This window comes from Monodon monoceros, unplaced genomic scaffold (assembly GCF_005190385.1).
Source record: "Monodon monoceros isolate NGI ecotype Baffin Bay Population unplaced genomic scaffold, NGI_Narwhal_1 Super_Scaffold_14, whole genome shotgun sequence".
NCBI classification, from domain to species: Eukaryota; Metazoa; Chordata; class Mammalia; order Artiodactyla; family Monodontidae; genus Monodon; species Monodon monoceros.
The window spans coordinates 63,191,100-63,207,352 of record NW_021703770.1 but is presented as its reverse complement, the minus strand read 5'-3'; the positions used below and the strand labels follow the sequence as shown (position 1 = coordinate 63,207,352).

The following is a 16,253-nucleotide window of genomic DNA, read 5'->3' as shown; positions in this document are numbered from 1 at the left end:
GTAGATTGCTTTGAGTAGTATAGTCTTTTTCACAGTGTTGATTCCTCCAACCCAAAAACATGGTATATCTCTCCGTCTGTTTGTATCATCTTTAATTTCTTTCATCATTGTCTTATAGTTTTCTACATACAGGTCATTTGTTTCCTTAGGTAGGTTTATTCCTAGATATTTTATTCTTTTGGTTGCAGTGGTAAATGAGAGTGTTTCCTTAATTTCTCTTTTGGTTTTTCATCATTAGCGTATAGGAATGCAAGAGACTTCTGTGCATTAATTTTGTATCCTGCTACTTTACCAAATTCATTGATTAGCTCTAGTAGTTTTCTGGTAGCATCTTTAGGATTCTCTATGTATAGTATCATGTCGTCCGCAAACAGTGACAGTTTTATTTCTTCTTTTCCAATTTGGATTCCTTTTATTTCTTTTTCTTCTCTGATTGCTGTGGCTAAAACTTCCAAAATTATGTTGCATAATAGTGGTGAGAGTGGGCAACCTTGTCTTGTTCCTGATCTTAGTGGAAATGGTTTCTGTTTTTCACCATTGAGAACGATGTTGGCTCTGGGCTTGTCATATATGGCCTTTATTATGTTGAGGTAAGTTCCCTCTATGCCTACTTTCTGGAGCGTTTTTATCATAAATGGGTGTTGAATTTTGTTGAAAGCTTTCTCGGCATCTATTGAGATGATCGTATGGTTTTTATTCTTCAATTTGTTAATATTGTGTATCACATTGATTGATTTGCATGTATTGAAGAATCCTTACTTTCCTGGGATAAACGGCACTTGATCATGGTGTATGATCCTTTTAATGTGCTGTTGGATTCTGTTTGCTAATATTTTGTTGAGGATTTTTGTATCTATGTTCATCAGTGGTGTTGGCTGGCTAACATTTATTTGGTCCTAATTAGGCACTAACATTGTGCAAGTGCCAACAAAAATGACCTGTGCAAAAGTTCTTCATCTGTCCCAAAGATAGATATTATTAGGATTAACCTGATTTACTGAGTGAGGAAACTGAAGCTTAGAGCCTTTTCCTTCATAGATGCTAACCATAGGGCTGAACTCCACATCTAGGAGGCATCCTGTGTCTGTTTAGGTTTGTGGGTAGCTGTTTGCAGGTGGGTTAGGGGGGAACATGGAGGGTTAATTTTGAGGGGTTTCAAAACAGCTGACTGTAGTCATTGGGTGTTTCTTAATCTTATTTACTTTATTTAGTTGATTTCTCCCTAAAGTTTGGTGTATCCCTGACTATTCTGGAGAGATCCATCACCCAAAACAATATAAAGAACAGAAGATCATTAGAAATCAAATGATACTTATTAGAATGTCTAAGCCAAGAAGAGTTTATTGCCCAAAAAGTCACTTTATTTTTAAAAATTAATAGTTTAAAATAAAAGACTTAGAGTTTTTTCATTCTTTGAGAAAACTAGCTGTAGACATGGTTTGCAGAGTTGTCTGTAGAAAATATCACTTCTAAGAATTAGCATCTAACTTGATTGCGAATTCTTTGAAAAACTAGGTGTTAAGTAACTAGGTGTTACGTTTTCTTAGTTTTTCTATTTAAGGTTTTTATGTCTCTCTTATATTGGGAGTACTTTTTCACTCAAATACTTTAAGATCAAATGCTATTTTAAAACTTAGAACTCTGGAATGATCAGTATTAAAAATTTATCAGAGCCAAAAGGGCCATCGCAAAACCTCAAGACTATGGGCTGTAAACTGAAATGGCTGTGGAAATTTCTAAGTCACAAACATGAATAAAATGGATTTTTGTGTAAGAATGATAACAACATTAGTGTAAAAATAAATAACAGGTAACGTTTCACTTTGGTGTAGGGATAATAAGGAATAGTGGTGACTGCAGCAAATGAAAACTTGTGGCTGCCTTTGCTCTAGCCCATTGTAACCATTCAGGAATGTGAGACCTGTGTTGATTTTTCCCTAGTGTTTGAAGAGAGACTATAGTTACTTTTATGTGAATGCTGTTATTTCTTTAAACGTTAGCAATTGAATCAATGTTTTAACCACTCTGTGCTATGTTTAAAAATACCTCTACTAAAAAAAAATACCACTACTGTTCTTGATCTCTGCTTTAGACTAACTCATTGTCTTAGGTCAATGGAAGTTAAATATCCAAGAAAGACAGCTCCAATATACCTATTTTTACAGGCTGAACTGTATGAGATGTGGGAATCAAAATCACAAAAAACATAAGCAAAAATTTTAAAAAACTTAACGAAAACTTAGCAAAACTTTAAAAATTAACAAGCGACACACTTCAGAAATGTTTGCATTTATTGTAGTTTTTATTGTAACATCTCAATAAATTTCCTAAATTTTCACTTTTACTTTTAATAATTTTACACATGACTATAATTGCATTGAGAATGATTCTGATTTCTCTTTCATCTTCTGTCCATTTGACTTTCCAGCCACCTAACTATTAAACACCTCTAAAATTGTGTGTCTTGTGTGTAGTTAGTGCACTAATTAGCTGCTGACAAAGATGAATTCTTTCCCTGAAAACTCCTGAAGATCACGGTTCATCATGCTGCGTTTGGCGTGCTGAAGACAAATAGAAGACACTAAATAATGTTTTAATTATCTCCAAATCCTGGGAGAAGTTTCGGCCAAAGGAGTTTAAAAAATCTGGATGGTATGATGAAAAATTATCTTTACCTAGGCTCTCAGATGGTGATGATGTTCACTTTGAATTAATAGTTGCTCTGAAAGAGAGTAAAACATCTTTTGATGTAAAATTGAGCAGGTATTAAACAGTCCTCAACAATTATGACACAACAAATCCTTTTGGGTCTGAATCATAAGAAAACAACATTCAAAGGGCTTTCACTGGGGACTTCCCTGGTGGTCCAGTGAGTAAGACTCTGTGCTCCCAATGCAGGGGGCCAGGGTTCGATCCCTGGTTGGGGAACTAGATCCCGCACGCCTGCCGCAACTGAGTCCACATGCCGCAACTAAGAACTGCAGCTAAAGATCCCGCGTGCCACAACTAAGAAGATCCCATGTGCCGCAACTAAGACCCGATGCAGCCAAAATAAATAACTAATAAATAAATTTTTTTTAAAAAAGGGCTTTCACTGGATTTTGTGATATGCTATTTAGGTATCATTGTGATCTCTTTAGGCACCTGAATAATCCAGATGTAGCGCATATATATATATATATTTTTTTTTTTTGATGGTTTGTAGAGCGATGGATGCCCATGCGTGGCTGTACCATTTTGCATTCCCACTAGCAGTGAATGAGAATTCCTGATTGCTCCACGTTCTCACCAGCCTTTGGTGTTGTCCTTTCTTTGGATTTTGTCCTTTCTAGTAAGTGTGTAGTGGTATCTCATTGTTGTCGTTTTAATTTTCAATTGCCTAATAACATAAGATTTGAGCATCTTTTTATATGCTTATTTGTCACCTACATATCTTTGGTGAGGTATCTGTTCAATTCTTTTGCCCATTTTAAGCATCTGGTTGTTCATTTTCTTTTTGTCGAGTTTTAAGAGTTCTTTGTATATTTTGGGTAACAGTCTTTCATCATATATATGTTTGGCATATATTTTCTCCCTGCTTGTGGCTAGTCTTCTCATTATCTTACCATTCACAGAGCAGAAATTTTAATTTTAATGAAGTCCAATTTATCAGTTATTTCTTACATAGATCATGCCTTTGTTGTTGTATGTAAAAAAGTCATCACCCTACCCAAGGTCAACTATATTTTCTCTTATGTTATCTTCTAGCTTTGCATTTTGCATTTAGGTCTATGATTTATTTTGAGTCAACTTTTCTGAAAGATGTAAGGTCCATGTCTAGCTGCTGCTGCTTCTTTTTAATTTGCATGTGGATATACAGTTGTTCCAGCGCCGTTTGTTGAATGGATTGTTCTTTCTCCATTTTTTGCCTTTGCACCTTTGTCAAAGATCAGTTGACTGTATTTGTGTGAGTCTATTTCTGGGGCCTCTGTTGGGTTCCATTGATCTGTTTGTCTGTTCTTTTGCCAATACAACACTCTTTTGATTACTGTAGCTTTATAGTGAGCCTTGAAGTCAAGTAACGTCAGTTCTCTGATTTTATTCTTCTTCAGTATTGTCTATTCTGTGTCTTTTATCTCTCCAGATAAACTTAGAATCATTGAGATTCACAAAATAACTTGCTGGAATTTATTTGGAATTGTGTTAAATCTACAGGTCAAGTTGAAAGAACTAACATCTTGACATTCTTGACTCCTCCTATCCATGAATGTGGAATATTTAATTCTTCTTTGATATTTTTTATTCAGAGTTCTGTAGTTTTCTCATATAGATGTTGTATACATTTTGTTAGATTTGTTCCTAAGTATTTAATTTTGGAGGTGCTAATGTACAAGTATTGGGTTTTCAATTTCAAATTCCACTTGTTCATTGTTGGTACATAGAAAAGTGATTGACTTTTGTATATTAACCTTGTATCCTACAACCTTGCTATAATTGCTTATTTGTTGTGGCAGTTTTTTGGTTAATTCCTTTGGATTTTCTACATAGACAATTATACATTTGCAAACAAAGGCAAATTCATTTTTTCTTTCCAATCTATATGCCTTTCATTTCCTTTTTTTGGTCTTGCATTAGCTAGGAATTCCATACAGTGCTGAACAGGAGTGGTAAGAGGAGACATCCTTGTGTTGTTCCTGATGTTAGTGGGAATGCTTCTTGTTTCTTCTTTTTAAAACTTATTTTAATTTTTTAGTTATTGTGGTATAGTTGACTTACAATATTATATTAGTTTCAGGTGTACACCATAGTGATTCAATATTTTTATATATTACACACCATACAAAGTTATTATAAAATATTGACTATATCCCGTGTGCTGTACATTACATCCCTGTGACTTATTTATTTAGTACCTCTTAATTCCCTTAACCTGTTTTGCCCTTTCCCCACCCCGCTCCCCTCTGGTAACCACTAGTTTGTTCTCTGTATCTGTAAGTCTTTTTCTGTTTTGTTATATTTGTTTGTTTGTTTTGTTTTTTAGTGAAAGCTTCTAGTTTCTCACCATTATGTATAATGCTAGCTGTAGGGTTTTAAAAGACTTTCTGTAATGTCGAGGATTTTCTCCTCTGTTCTTAGTTTGCTGAGAGCATTTTTTTGAATGGCTGTTAGATTTTGTCAGATGCATCTTATGCATTTATTGTTATGACCATATGGTTTTTCTTTTTTTTATTATTTTTTTTTTTTGCGGTACGTGGGCCTCTCGCTGTTGTGGCCTCTCCCGTTGTGGAGCATAGGCTCCAGACACGCAGGCTCAGTGCCCATGGCTCACAGGCTCAGCCGCTCCACAGCATGTGGGATCTTCCCAGACCAGGGCATGAACCCATGTCCCCTGCATCGGCAGGTGGACTCTCAACCACTGTGCCACCAGGGAAGCCCTGGTTTTTATTTTTATACTGTTGATGTGATGGATTACATTAGTTGATTTTCAAATGTTGAACCAGCTTTGCATATCTGGGATTATCCCACTTGCCTGTGGTGTACAATTCTTTTTATACATTTTTGGATTTTATTTGTTAATATTTTGTTTAGGATTTTGGAATCTAGTTTGTGAGTGATATTGGTCTGTAGTTTTCCTGTGAAATCTTTGTCTGATTTTGGTATTAGGGATGCTGGCCTCACAGAACAAGTTAGGAAGTATTTCTTCTACTTTAGTCTTCTGAAAGACACTCTAGAGAATTGATATAATTTCTCCCTTAAATGTTTCATAGAATTCACAAGTGGACTCGTTTGGTCTGGTGCTTTCTATTTTGGAAGGTTATTAAATATTGATTCAGTTCCTTTAAATAGATATAGTCCTATTTAAATTGTATTTCTTTTTGTGTGAATTTTGGCAGATCATGTCTGTCAAGGAATTGATCCATTTCACCTAAGTTATCATTTGTGGTCATAATGTTTTTCATAATATTCCATTATTATCCTTTTTATGTCCATGGGATCTGTGATAATGTTGTATTTTTCATTTGTGATACTAGTAATTTACGTCTCTACTCTCTCTCTCTCTCATTAATCTGGCTAGAGGCTTATCAATATTATTTATCTTTGCAAAGAACCAGCTTTTGGTTTTGTTGAGTTTTGCTGTTGATTTGTGTTTTAAGTTTTCCTGATTTCTCCTCTAATTTTTATTATTTTTTCCTTTTGCTGACTTTGGATTTAGTTTGCTCTTCTTTCCTAAGCAAAAGCTTAGATGATTGATTTAATTCTTTCTTCTTTTCTTTTCTTTCTTTCTTTTTTTCCTTTTTGGCTGCATCGCATGGCATGTGGAATTTCCTTGGCCAGGGATTGAACCCATGCTCCCTGCAGTGGAAGCACGGAGTCTTAATCACTGGGCCACCAGAGAAGTCCAAATCTTTCTTCTTTTCTAATGTATGCACTCAATGCTATAAATGTCCCTCTAAGCACTTCTTTTGCTGCATCCCACAAATTTTGGTGAGCTGTATTTTCTTTTTTTTTAGAATGTTTTCATATTTCTCTTGAGACTTCTTATTTGACCTATGTGTTATTAAGAAGTGTATTGTTTAATATCCATGCATTTGGGGGTCTTCTATCTATTATTGATTTCTAGTTTAATTAGTTCCATTGTGGTCTGAGCAGATATTTTATGATATCTATTCTTTTAGATTTGTTAGGATGTGTTTTATCCCCCAGAATATGCTCTGTTTTGGTCAATATTCCATGTGAGCTTGAGAAGAATGTATTTTCTGCGTAGTTGGATATAGTTAATTGATGTCCATTATATCCAGCTAATTGATAATGTTGTTGAGTTTAGCTATGTCTTACTGATTTTCTGCCTGCTGGATATTTTCACTTCTGATAAAAAATTAAGTCCCCAACAATGATAGTGGACTCATCTATTTCTCCTTGCAGTTCTATCAGTTTTTGCCTCATGTATTTTGATGCTCTTGTTAGACACATACATGTTAAGGGTTGTTATGTGTTCTTGGAGAATTGACATCTTTTTAATTATCTCTGAGAACTCGTCTTGCTCTTGACATCTGCTCTGTCAGAAATTAATATAGCTTCTTCTGCTTTGTTTTGATTAATGTTAGCATAGTATATCTTTTACCATCCCTTTTCTCAATCTATATGTGTTTTTATATTTACAGTCGGTTTCTTTTAGACAATGTAGAGTTGGGAATTGTTTTTTGATCCACTCTGACAACCTCTTTTAATTGGTGTATCTAGACCCTTGACAATTCAGTGTGATTCTTGATATAGTTGGATTAATATCTCCCATATTTTTTACTGTTTTCTATTTATTGCCCTTTTTTTCTGTTTTTGTCTTCCATTCTTTCTGTGGCTTTAATTGAGCATCTTATTGATTCCATTTTCTCTCTTTTAGTATATCAATTATACTTCTTTTTAAACTTTTTTTTTAGTGGTTGCCTTAGAGTTTGCAATATGCTTTTACAAGTGATTCAAGTACACCTTCAAATAACACTATAACTCTTCATGGGTAGTGCAAGTACCTTATAATAACAAAATATTCCTGATACCTCCTTCTTCTTCCTTGTATCATTGCTGTCATTCATGTCACTTGTACATAAGAATACATAAGCATGTGTATGTATACACACACATATACATACATAATTGAATACATTGTTGCTGTTATTCTTTTCAACAAACTTTTCTCTTTTAGATCAATTTAGAATAAGAGAAATAAAAGTTTCTATTTTCCCTTCATTTATTGCTTCTCTCTGATTTTTTTTTCTTTTTTTATGTACATCTAAATTTTTGACCCATATCATTTGCCTTCTGTTTTAATAACATTTACTCTTTCTTGCAAGACAGGTCTACCACTCCATTTTTGTTTGTCTGAGAGTTTTTATTTCCCCTTCACTTTTGAAGTATAGTTTCACAGGGTACAGAATTCTAGGTTGGTGATTTTTTTTCTCCCAACACTTTAAATGTTTCACTTCATTCTCTTCTTGCTGGCATGGTTTCTGAGGAAAAGTCAAATGTAATTCTTGTCTTTGTTCCTCTGTAAGTAAGGTGTTTTTTTCCTCTGGCTCTTTCAAGATTTTCTTTTAATCTTTGATTTTTTTCAGTTTGAATATATGTCTAATTGTGGGGTTTTGGGGGCATTTATCTTGTTTGGTATTCTGACCTTCCTGAATCTGTGGTTTGGTATCTGACATGAATTTGGGGAAATTCTTGGTCATTATTGTTTGAATATTTTTTCTGTTCTCTTATCTCTCTTTTCCTTCTGTTATTCCCATTATGTATATATTATACCATATGTCATTGTGGAGAACTGTGGAGTTTTTGGATATTCTATCTCATTTCTTTCAGTCTTTTTTTTTTTTTTTTCCTTTGCTTTTCAGTTTTGGAAGTTTCTATTGCCATATCCTCAAAGTCAGTGATTCTTTACTCGAGTCTCTAATGAGCCCATCAAAGGCATTCTTCATTTATGTTACAGTTTGAAAAAAATCTGTAGGATTTCTTTTTGATCTTTTCTTAGAATTTCCATCTCTCTGCTTTCATTGTCCATCTGTTCTTGCATGTTGTCTACTTTTTTCAGCAGAACCCTTAGCATATTACTCCTAGTTGTTTGAAATTCCTGGTCTGATAATTCCAACATCTCTGCCATATCTGAGTCTCGTTCTGACGCTTGCTCTGTCTCTTCTATCTGCTTTTTTTGTCTTTTAGTATGCCTTGTAATTTTTGGTTGAAAGCCAGACATGATGTACTATGTGAAAGGAACTCTGGTAAATAGGCCTTTAGTGTGTGGTAAGGAAGATGTGGGGGGATGGGAAGTGTTCTGTAGTCTTATGATTAAGTCTTTTGGTGAGCCTGTGTCCCTGAGCTGTGACCTTCACCATTTTTTCTCAGTAGTCCCCCCTCCTTATATGGAAAAAGTTGGCAAGTGTAAGTGAGGGTTGAGTATTTTTCTTTTCCCATCTGGAAGACTAGAGCAGGCAGGAGTCACCATTTCTCTTCCCACAGTTCAATTAGGCTCTGCTATAACCCCAATAGTGTAGACTCCCTAAAATAGTTTCTTCTTAAGCAGGCCTCATTAAGAAGAACAGAATGCTCTGATGTATTTCAAAATGGTTACTTTTCCCCTCCCTCTATGGGCACAGGAGAAGATTTCACTCTGATATTCACTGTGAGAAACTGGTAAAGCTCCTGGAGGTAAAACTCACAAAAGTGTGAGCCCTCCCCTCCCTCCTTTGACTGTGTCCCCCTGGAGTTTTAATCCTCAGACTTGTCCATACTGAGCCTTCAATAATTTGTCAGTTACAGTTCAGGATCTCCTGACCTGTACTGCTTCTGGCAAACATTTCAGCTCAGGCGTTTGTGATCTGGTAAATTGTAATTCTGTTTTCACCTGTTTGTGTGTTGATGTTTGCACTAATGGTGCAAAGCAATGATGTGTAAAGCTGCCAGTGCCTTAGCGTGAGTCAACGCAGTGGCACCAAACTGTACTAGTTGTCACTGTATACTTCATTGTCGCCCACTCGCGTGGGTGGTTGGGAATGCCGGTTGCATTGAAGAATGTTCTGGATAAAGCTGTAAAAATTATTAATTTTATTAAATCTTGGCTCTTAAGCACATCTGTTTAATATTCTGTGAGATGAGATGGGAGATACAGCTAGGTACTTTTCTGCATATGCAAGTGTTATGGTTGTCTCCAGGGAAAGACTGGGTGTGATTGTTTGAGTTGCTGTGGAACATCATATTTACTTGAAACAGCAGCTGTGGGATGAACTGTGGTTTCAGATTTGGGGTATTTGGGTATTTGGAAGATATTTTCTCAAAAAAGAATGAAGTGAGCCTGTCATTGCAAGAAAAAAAACTGGTAGTATTTGCTTATGGTGATAAATTCAAGTGAATTTAGAGTTTGGAAAATTTATGTCTATCACTGTGAGCTTGGCAGCTTCCTTATACTTAAAGACTTTTCTAATGAGTTGGATATACTGAGATTAACTAATGTGATGTGTTTTTTAAATATTGAATAATGAAATGTGTTAATATTTGGAAGATATGCATAACTCTCAGTGAATTACTATTAAAAAATGTACAACATTGAGCTTCTCTGGTGGCTCAGCGGTTGAGAGTACGCCTGCCGATGCAGGGGACACGGGTTCGTGCCCTGGTCCGGGAAGATCCCACATGCCGCGGAGGGGCTGGGCCCGTGAGCCACGGCCGCTGAGCCTGTGCGTCCGGAGCCTGTGCTCCACAATGGGAGAGGCCACAACAGTGAGAGGCCCACTTACCGCAAAAAAAAAAAAAAAGTACAACATCAAACATGGTTAAAAGGTCTCTTCAAATTCCAAGATAGGTCAATGGGTTTTAAGGTAACAGAGTATGAAAGGTTCACTGATACGGTTTCGGATTCCACATCATGACTGCCTTTAAGAAACTACCACTTATTGAATTTTGTTGTTGTATTAAAGAAGAATATTCACAACTCACTGAAAATGTTATAGCAATGAACATATTTTTCCCTTTTCCAACTATCATTGAAAATACATTTCCAAACAATATATCACAGTGCATTGAAGCATTTGAGAATTCAGCTATTTTCTATTAAGCCAGATGTTAAAGAAATTTGCATTCTTATGAGATAGTACCATACTTCGTACTACAATTTTTTAGGAAAAGATAGCTGCTTTTCATAAAAGTATGTTATATATGTTAACATGTAATGGGTTTATAATTGTTAATTTTAAATACATTTGTAAATAAATGAATTTTTTGGATAGCAAATATTAAAATTTTCCTTAGTTTTAGTTGCTAACATTAAATACTGTTAGATAATAATACACATAAATAAAAGCTCTTTGTGGTTCTCCGTAATTTTTAAGAGTGTAAAGGAGTCCTGAGATTAAAATGTTTAAGAACCACTGCCAAGAACAATGCCTATCATTGAATTTTGTTTAGTGGTTAATAGTTAATATGTATTTAAATTTACAGACCTTAACACCACAATATGCATGTCTATTACTTTTTTTCATGTTAAATAAAGGAGTCCTACTCAAAAAATTGGGACTCAATGGGTGTTCAGGAAAAAGTGAGATCCAGTGGACTGGAGAATTTATGAAAGATTTGCCAAAAGTATAATAAGGGAACATAAAATGTAACTCGAACAATGAATTGAGCTAGTATTTTCTAGCTTAAAAAATAAACTGTTCCTTGTTCTAAATTCACCTCCATATCTCTGCTCCCTCTCTCAGCAAAACTCTAAAAACTTTTAAACGTTTTCTGTGGTTATAGACTCCATCTTTCTATTTTCCATTTCTCCTTCTATCCATTCATTTGGGAGTGCCATGGTCAAGATCACCAGTGACCGACCTTGTGTTGTCAAGTCATATATCTGTTTGTACCTTACCTGAATTCTCAGCACTGTTAAAGCGATTGACCACTCCTTCTTTCTTGAAGCCCTCTCTCTGTTGGCTTTTGTGACACTATACTGCTGGTTTTGCTCCTTCCTACCTTACTGGCTTCTTTAGTTTCTCTTCTTCTGCTTGACCTCTAAATGTTGGAGTGCCCCCAAGGTTATGTCCTGGGGCTTTTTTTTCTTCTCTATCTATATACTTTCTCCAATGAACTGGGGCCAGCTGTCTCTTCTCTCTTCCCTGAGTTATGAACACTTTCCCTGAGTTATGTCTTTGTGCCAGGGACATTCAACTCTTTAACTTCAGCCTCGAACTCCCCTCAGAAACCAGGATCAGTACAGCTACCTCCCTACTTGAGATCTCTACATTGGTGTCCAGTAGGCATCTCAAATTCAACATGGCCAGGACAAGCTGACCCTCCCACTCCAACAATTACTCCTCATTTCGACTTCTCCATTCCAATAAAATGGCACCACGATCAACCAGGTATTCAAGGCAAACTCAAATGACAAGCCTTTTTCACTTAATAGGACTTTGTTTTTTTCTCAGGAAGACAAAACAAAACACTGCCTTCCAAAGAATTTTGATGTCATAATATTGTTTTAAGTTCAAGAGGTAAAAGGAAAATATTTACTCTTATTTTTTCCATGTATTTTCATGAAATGAGTACACTTTTTCCTGCAATAGGGCGGCTCCTCTTAAATCCTTCATATGTAAAATTTATCCATCTCTATTGATATTAAATAGCCACAGTTTCAAGGTGACAGTTGCTGCTAAAATCATTCTGAATGTAGAATATTTATAGGAGTAATAAGGTTTAATCCCTGTATGATATGAAATTCAGATTGGCATCAGGTATCTAGAATTAAAAGTGCAAACTGTTAAAATCTGTGCGATATTTGAGAGTGATCTGTGTGTGCCTGACTGATGAAAAGAGTGGGAAGGACAAGAATGAGTTGAGAAAGATTATCATTTAGTACACTGAAATTATAAGATCAGCAAATGCATTCTGAGAATAAAACTCATCATGGACTTGACTTTTGAGCTGGTAGTGGCCCAGATGGACAGACAAGGCCAAAGGGGATTGCTGTCATCTCCCTATTATATCTGAAAGAGTTTTCTTCCTTCTTTTGATTTCTTGGTAGCAAACTTGTGACATTTTTAGCTTTCTCAAACTTTAATGTATCACATTTAATACATTTTATCAAACTCTTGCTGAGAGGAAAACAACGTGGACCAAATTGAAGAGAAGGTGAGGTGAGCTCTCTGAAAGGGAAGAAAGCAGCCCACGACTAGAGTGATATCTGGGAATACACCGTGCAGCATCATCGTCAGGGGAGCGCTGGTTTGCTGAGTGTGTGCTGTGCTAATTACACACCTGCAAGCTGGAGGTCCCTTCCTCCAAAGGTGACCTAGGCTGTCTTACCTGGCTCACCTGTCTCTGCATCTCACGAGCCTTCAGAGATTATTATCACCTGTTTACACAGCCCAGCTTGTGATTTTCATTGTTGGGAGGAGGGTCCTCTGGTGAGGTATCAGGAACTCCAAGTGGCTGAGCGAGAGGGTACTGTACATAGAGGGAGTATGACCTGGAGTTGAAAGTCAGGGTGAAATAAGTGAACCCGTTTTTCCCATTGAGTCTTACTTATTTGTTTCCCAGTCTGTTTCTTTAGTCTTTGGAAGAATAAACATAAAGATCATCAGACTGTGGTCTCTGGACCAAGTGTATTAGGGAACTTGCTCAAAATGCAGATTTCTGGGTCCTAAACCAATCTGCTGAATCAGGCCTTCTGGGGACAGGGCTGGAGAATCTGCATTTGGAAGAAACTCTCCAAGTCTCATACACAGTGAAAAGTTTGAGAACCACTGGCATTAAAAGCCATTTTCTGGAACTTATTTTCCATATATTTGTATCAGAATGAAGATGATATAATTCTGATGAAATTCTGAACCAGGGAGAATGAATGAGTACAGAGATAAAACAACATATTAAATTTCATGTGTTTTTGTGACTAGGGTATTAATGCTTCCTTGATTGATAGGAGAAAGATTAAATGCCCCAGTTACCAAAGTCTGAAAGGACTCTGTAGATTCTGGTTGTTAAAGGATGATTCTGAGAACACGTTGTTTATCTTCAGAGAGGAAGACTTACACATTTTGTAAAAAATGTCAAACAGTTTTCATGATTTTGCCCTCTGGGCACACTGTCTTAAATCTGCCTTCACTGTTGTATAAAATGAGGCTCTTGGGAAAAATAAATGCTTGGTTAGAAATGCTAAGAAGTTCCAGGTTTTCTTTCATATGCAGTTAAACGAAAAGTTCCCTATTGTCACGGAGGATTGAAGATAAAAAGTCAGATAAAGATAGAGTTTACTTTATTAGCGTGTATGTTTCCTTCTACCTCCTAGTTTGATTCATTTTCACTACCTCCTGTCTTCAATTTGTTGGTTTCAGAATGTGACTGAGTTCAGTTTATGAAGATAAGGTTTATGCATGTAGAAGTGAAGTTTAAGTTTTGCTTGCATGAGAGGTTATGTTTCCTATGTGGTTAATACGAAATGTAAACTGGGCAGCCAAAGCAACCGTGCTGTTTTAAGACTAAACAGAAAGAGCTAAGGAGCATTTTTAGTATAGGTATATGGAAAACTATTCAAGAAAAACAAAACTAAAAATTAGACTAACACTAATTAAAATGGGCACTTAAAGTCAGAAAATTCGAAAATCTCTCTCCATTGCAAATTATACCTAACTTTAGATAATATTTCAAAAGATTGTATCACGTTTCCAATAAAAAAGTTAAGGTGACATCCAGTACTTTCACATTCATTTTATTTAATTCAGCTGAATTCTTTCATTCATTTGAAGCTGTCAGTACTGATGTGGCTTTGTAGTTATGGAATCTGAAACGTGAACCCATTGAATCAGGAATCAAGATGGTGCTGAAGCTAAAGCTAGGAGTGCGATCTGTGGCCGATTTGTTTTGTTTCCTTTAAATAATATTGTTATTTTTCTTTACAAAAGTTACAACATGCACACAGCCAGATATTCTGACAATAAGAAAGTGTACAAAGGTCATCTTCCTATCACCTGGAGGTAATCACTGTTTGCATTTTGGTATATGCTACATATTTTTTCTTAGTATGAACGCACACTGACATTACCCATGTGTATATATGTATATATTATATACATGTGTAATATTCGTATATATGTATATGTACACACATACAGTTGTGTGTGTGTATATATATATGTATATATACACGAAAGTGTGTATGTGTAGGTATGCACACATCCAGTATGCTGTTTAGTAATTTTTTTTGCCAAACAGTATTTTATAGACATCTGTTGTATACACACACACACGTATATATAATTTTCATCCCATTCCATTTATGATTATACTTTTGCACAGTATTCTGTAGTTTGCATGTACCATAATATATTAAATGATCCCATTAATTATGGGCATTTAGGTGGTTTCCACTGTTGTAATCAATACACTGAAACCCCTTGTCTGAATATTTTCTTAGGATAAATTCCCAGAAGTAGAATTACTGGGTTAAAGGGAATGCCCACTTAAAAATTTGAGATATATTGTAAGTTGTCCTCAAAAGTGTTGTGCCATTTTATACTGTTATTAGCAATGTCTTGAGGGTGATAATTTTGGAATATTATGCATAATCCTGGGTTTTGTTAATCTTTTAAATCTTTGTAAATATAGCATGTCAAAAATGAACTTTTTTTTTAAAATGAAATTCTTACATTAATTTTCATTTGTTTGATGCAGTATCTTGAGATTGCTTCAAGCTTCTATGTGCCCTGACTTGGCAGGTAGTGGCTGGAGTTCTTAAGACAGACAAGGGAAGGGATGATCTCACGTGGTCACTAGGTAGTTAGTGGACGTTGTCTTGAGGACAACGTCTTGTATTTGCTGGATAGAAAGTCTCGTCTTTTTTTCCTTCTAAACTTTCTCTTTTAAGGCTCAGTATAAATAACTCTTTTAATCCTTTTTTTCTTTGCTAAATTAATAGCTTATTTAGTCATGGGCTTAATGGCCATCAGGAAGAGTCCAGATCTTTGAAATACAAATGAACTCATTTGCCTACCATAGGGCTGTGGAGAGCTCAGACCTGTTCCCAGAAATACAAATTCTGGCTTCCTAAAACTTGAATGGGGCAAGAGGGGATGGGAAATTCTTCCATTCCTTCTTGAAGGTCCCTTTCTTTCTCCCTTCCTCCCTCACTTCCTCAATTTCTCTCACTTCTAAAGGGCTCCTTTTAGAATTTCTGGCCCTTTTGTTTGTATTAGAAATCCCATTTTTGGCTAGATTTTGGTCTTTTGTGCTTCACAAGACTTAGAAGTTTAGGAAACACTTGACTCTGTGTGTTTTACCGCAGAACTTTGAGATCTTGGTGGATACGTTTAATTCATATCTACGTGATCACTTTTGGTCCTGCCCCCAAACTATAAAGGAAATATAATTCCCAGGTAGGAGAAGCAACACACAAGATTTCTGCCTTGTACAACAAAACTGTTACACTCGACAGTTATTGGATTTTTAAACTTTGGTTTCTTATAAAAAACAATTAATTCAGATCAACGCTCATTTGATTTAGTCCAATGTTGCCTTCATAGTATCTTTTCCTGCTTTCTGCAGGCATTCTTACACCGGATGAACCAGTGCGCTGCGTCGAAACTTGACAAAAATGTAACAGAAGAAACGGTGAAGGTGAGGAGGTGCCCTCGACCGACCCCAGCACAAGGTCCCCTCAGATGAAATGTTACCCGTGGGATGTTGCCTCAGGGCTCGTCAACTTGTCTCCACTTCCGGGATAAGTTCTGTACCAGTCACCAGTCATTGTGTGGCCA

The 16,253-nt window shown here is 36.0% G+C and overlaps 1 protein-coding gene across 1 annotated transcript in view; it reads left to right on the top strand.

Moving 5' to 3' along the window:
* Positions 1 to 16,253, top strand: part of PREX2 (phosphatidylinositol-3,4,5-trisphosphate dependent Rac exchange factor 2) — a 284,317-nt gene that overhangs the window by 61,547 nt on the left and 206,517 nt on the right. Inside the window, exon 2 of the mRNA XM_029223229.1 lies at positions 16,042 to 16,113. Coding sequence (XP_029079062.1) covers positions 16,042 to 16,113 — 72 coding nt within the window. The remainder of the gene's footprint in view (positions 1 to 16,041; positions 16,114 to 16,253) is intronic.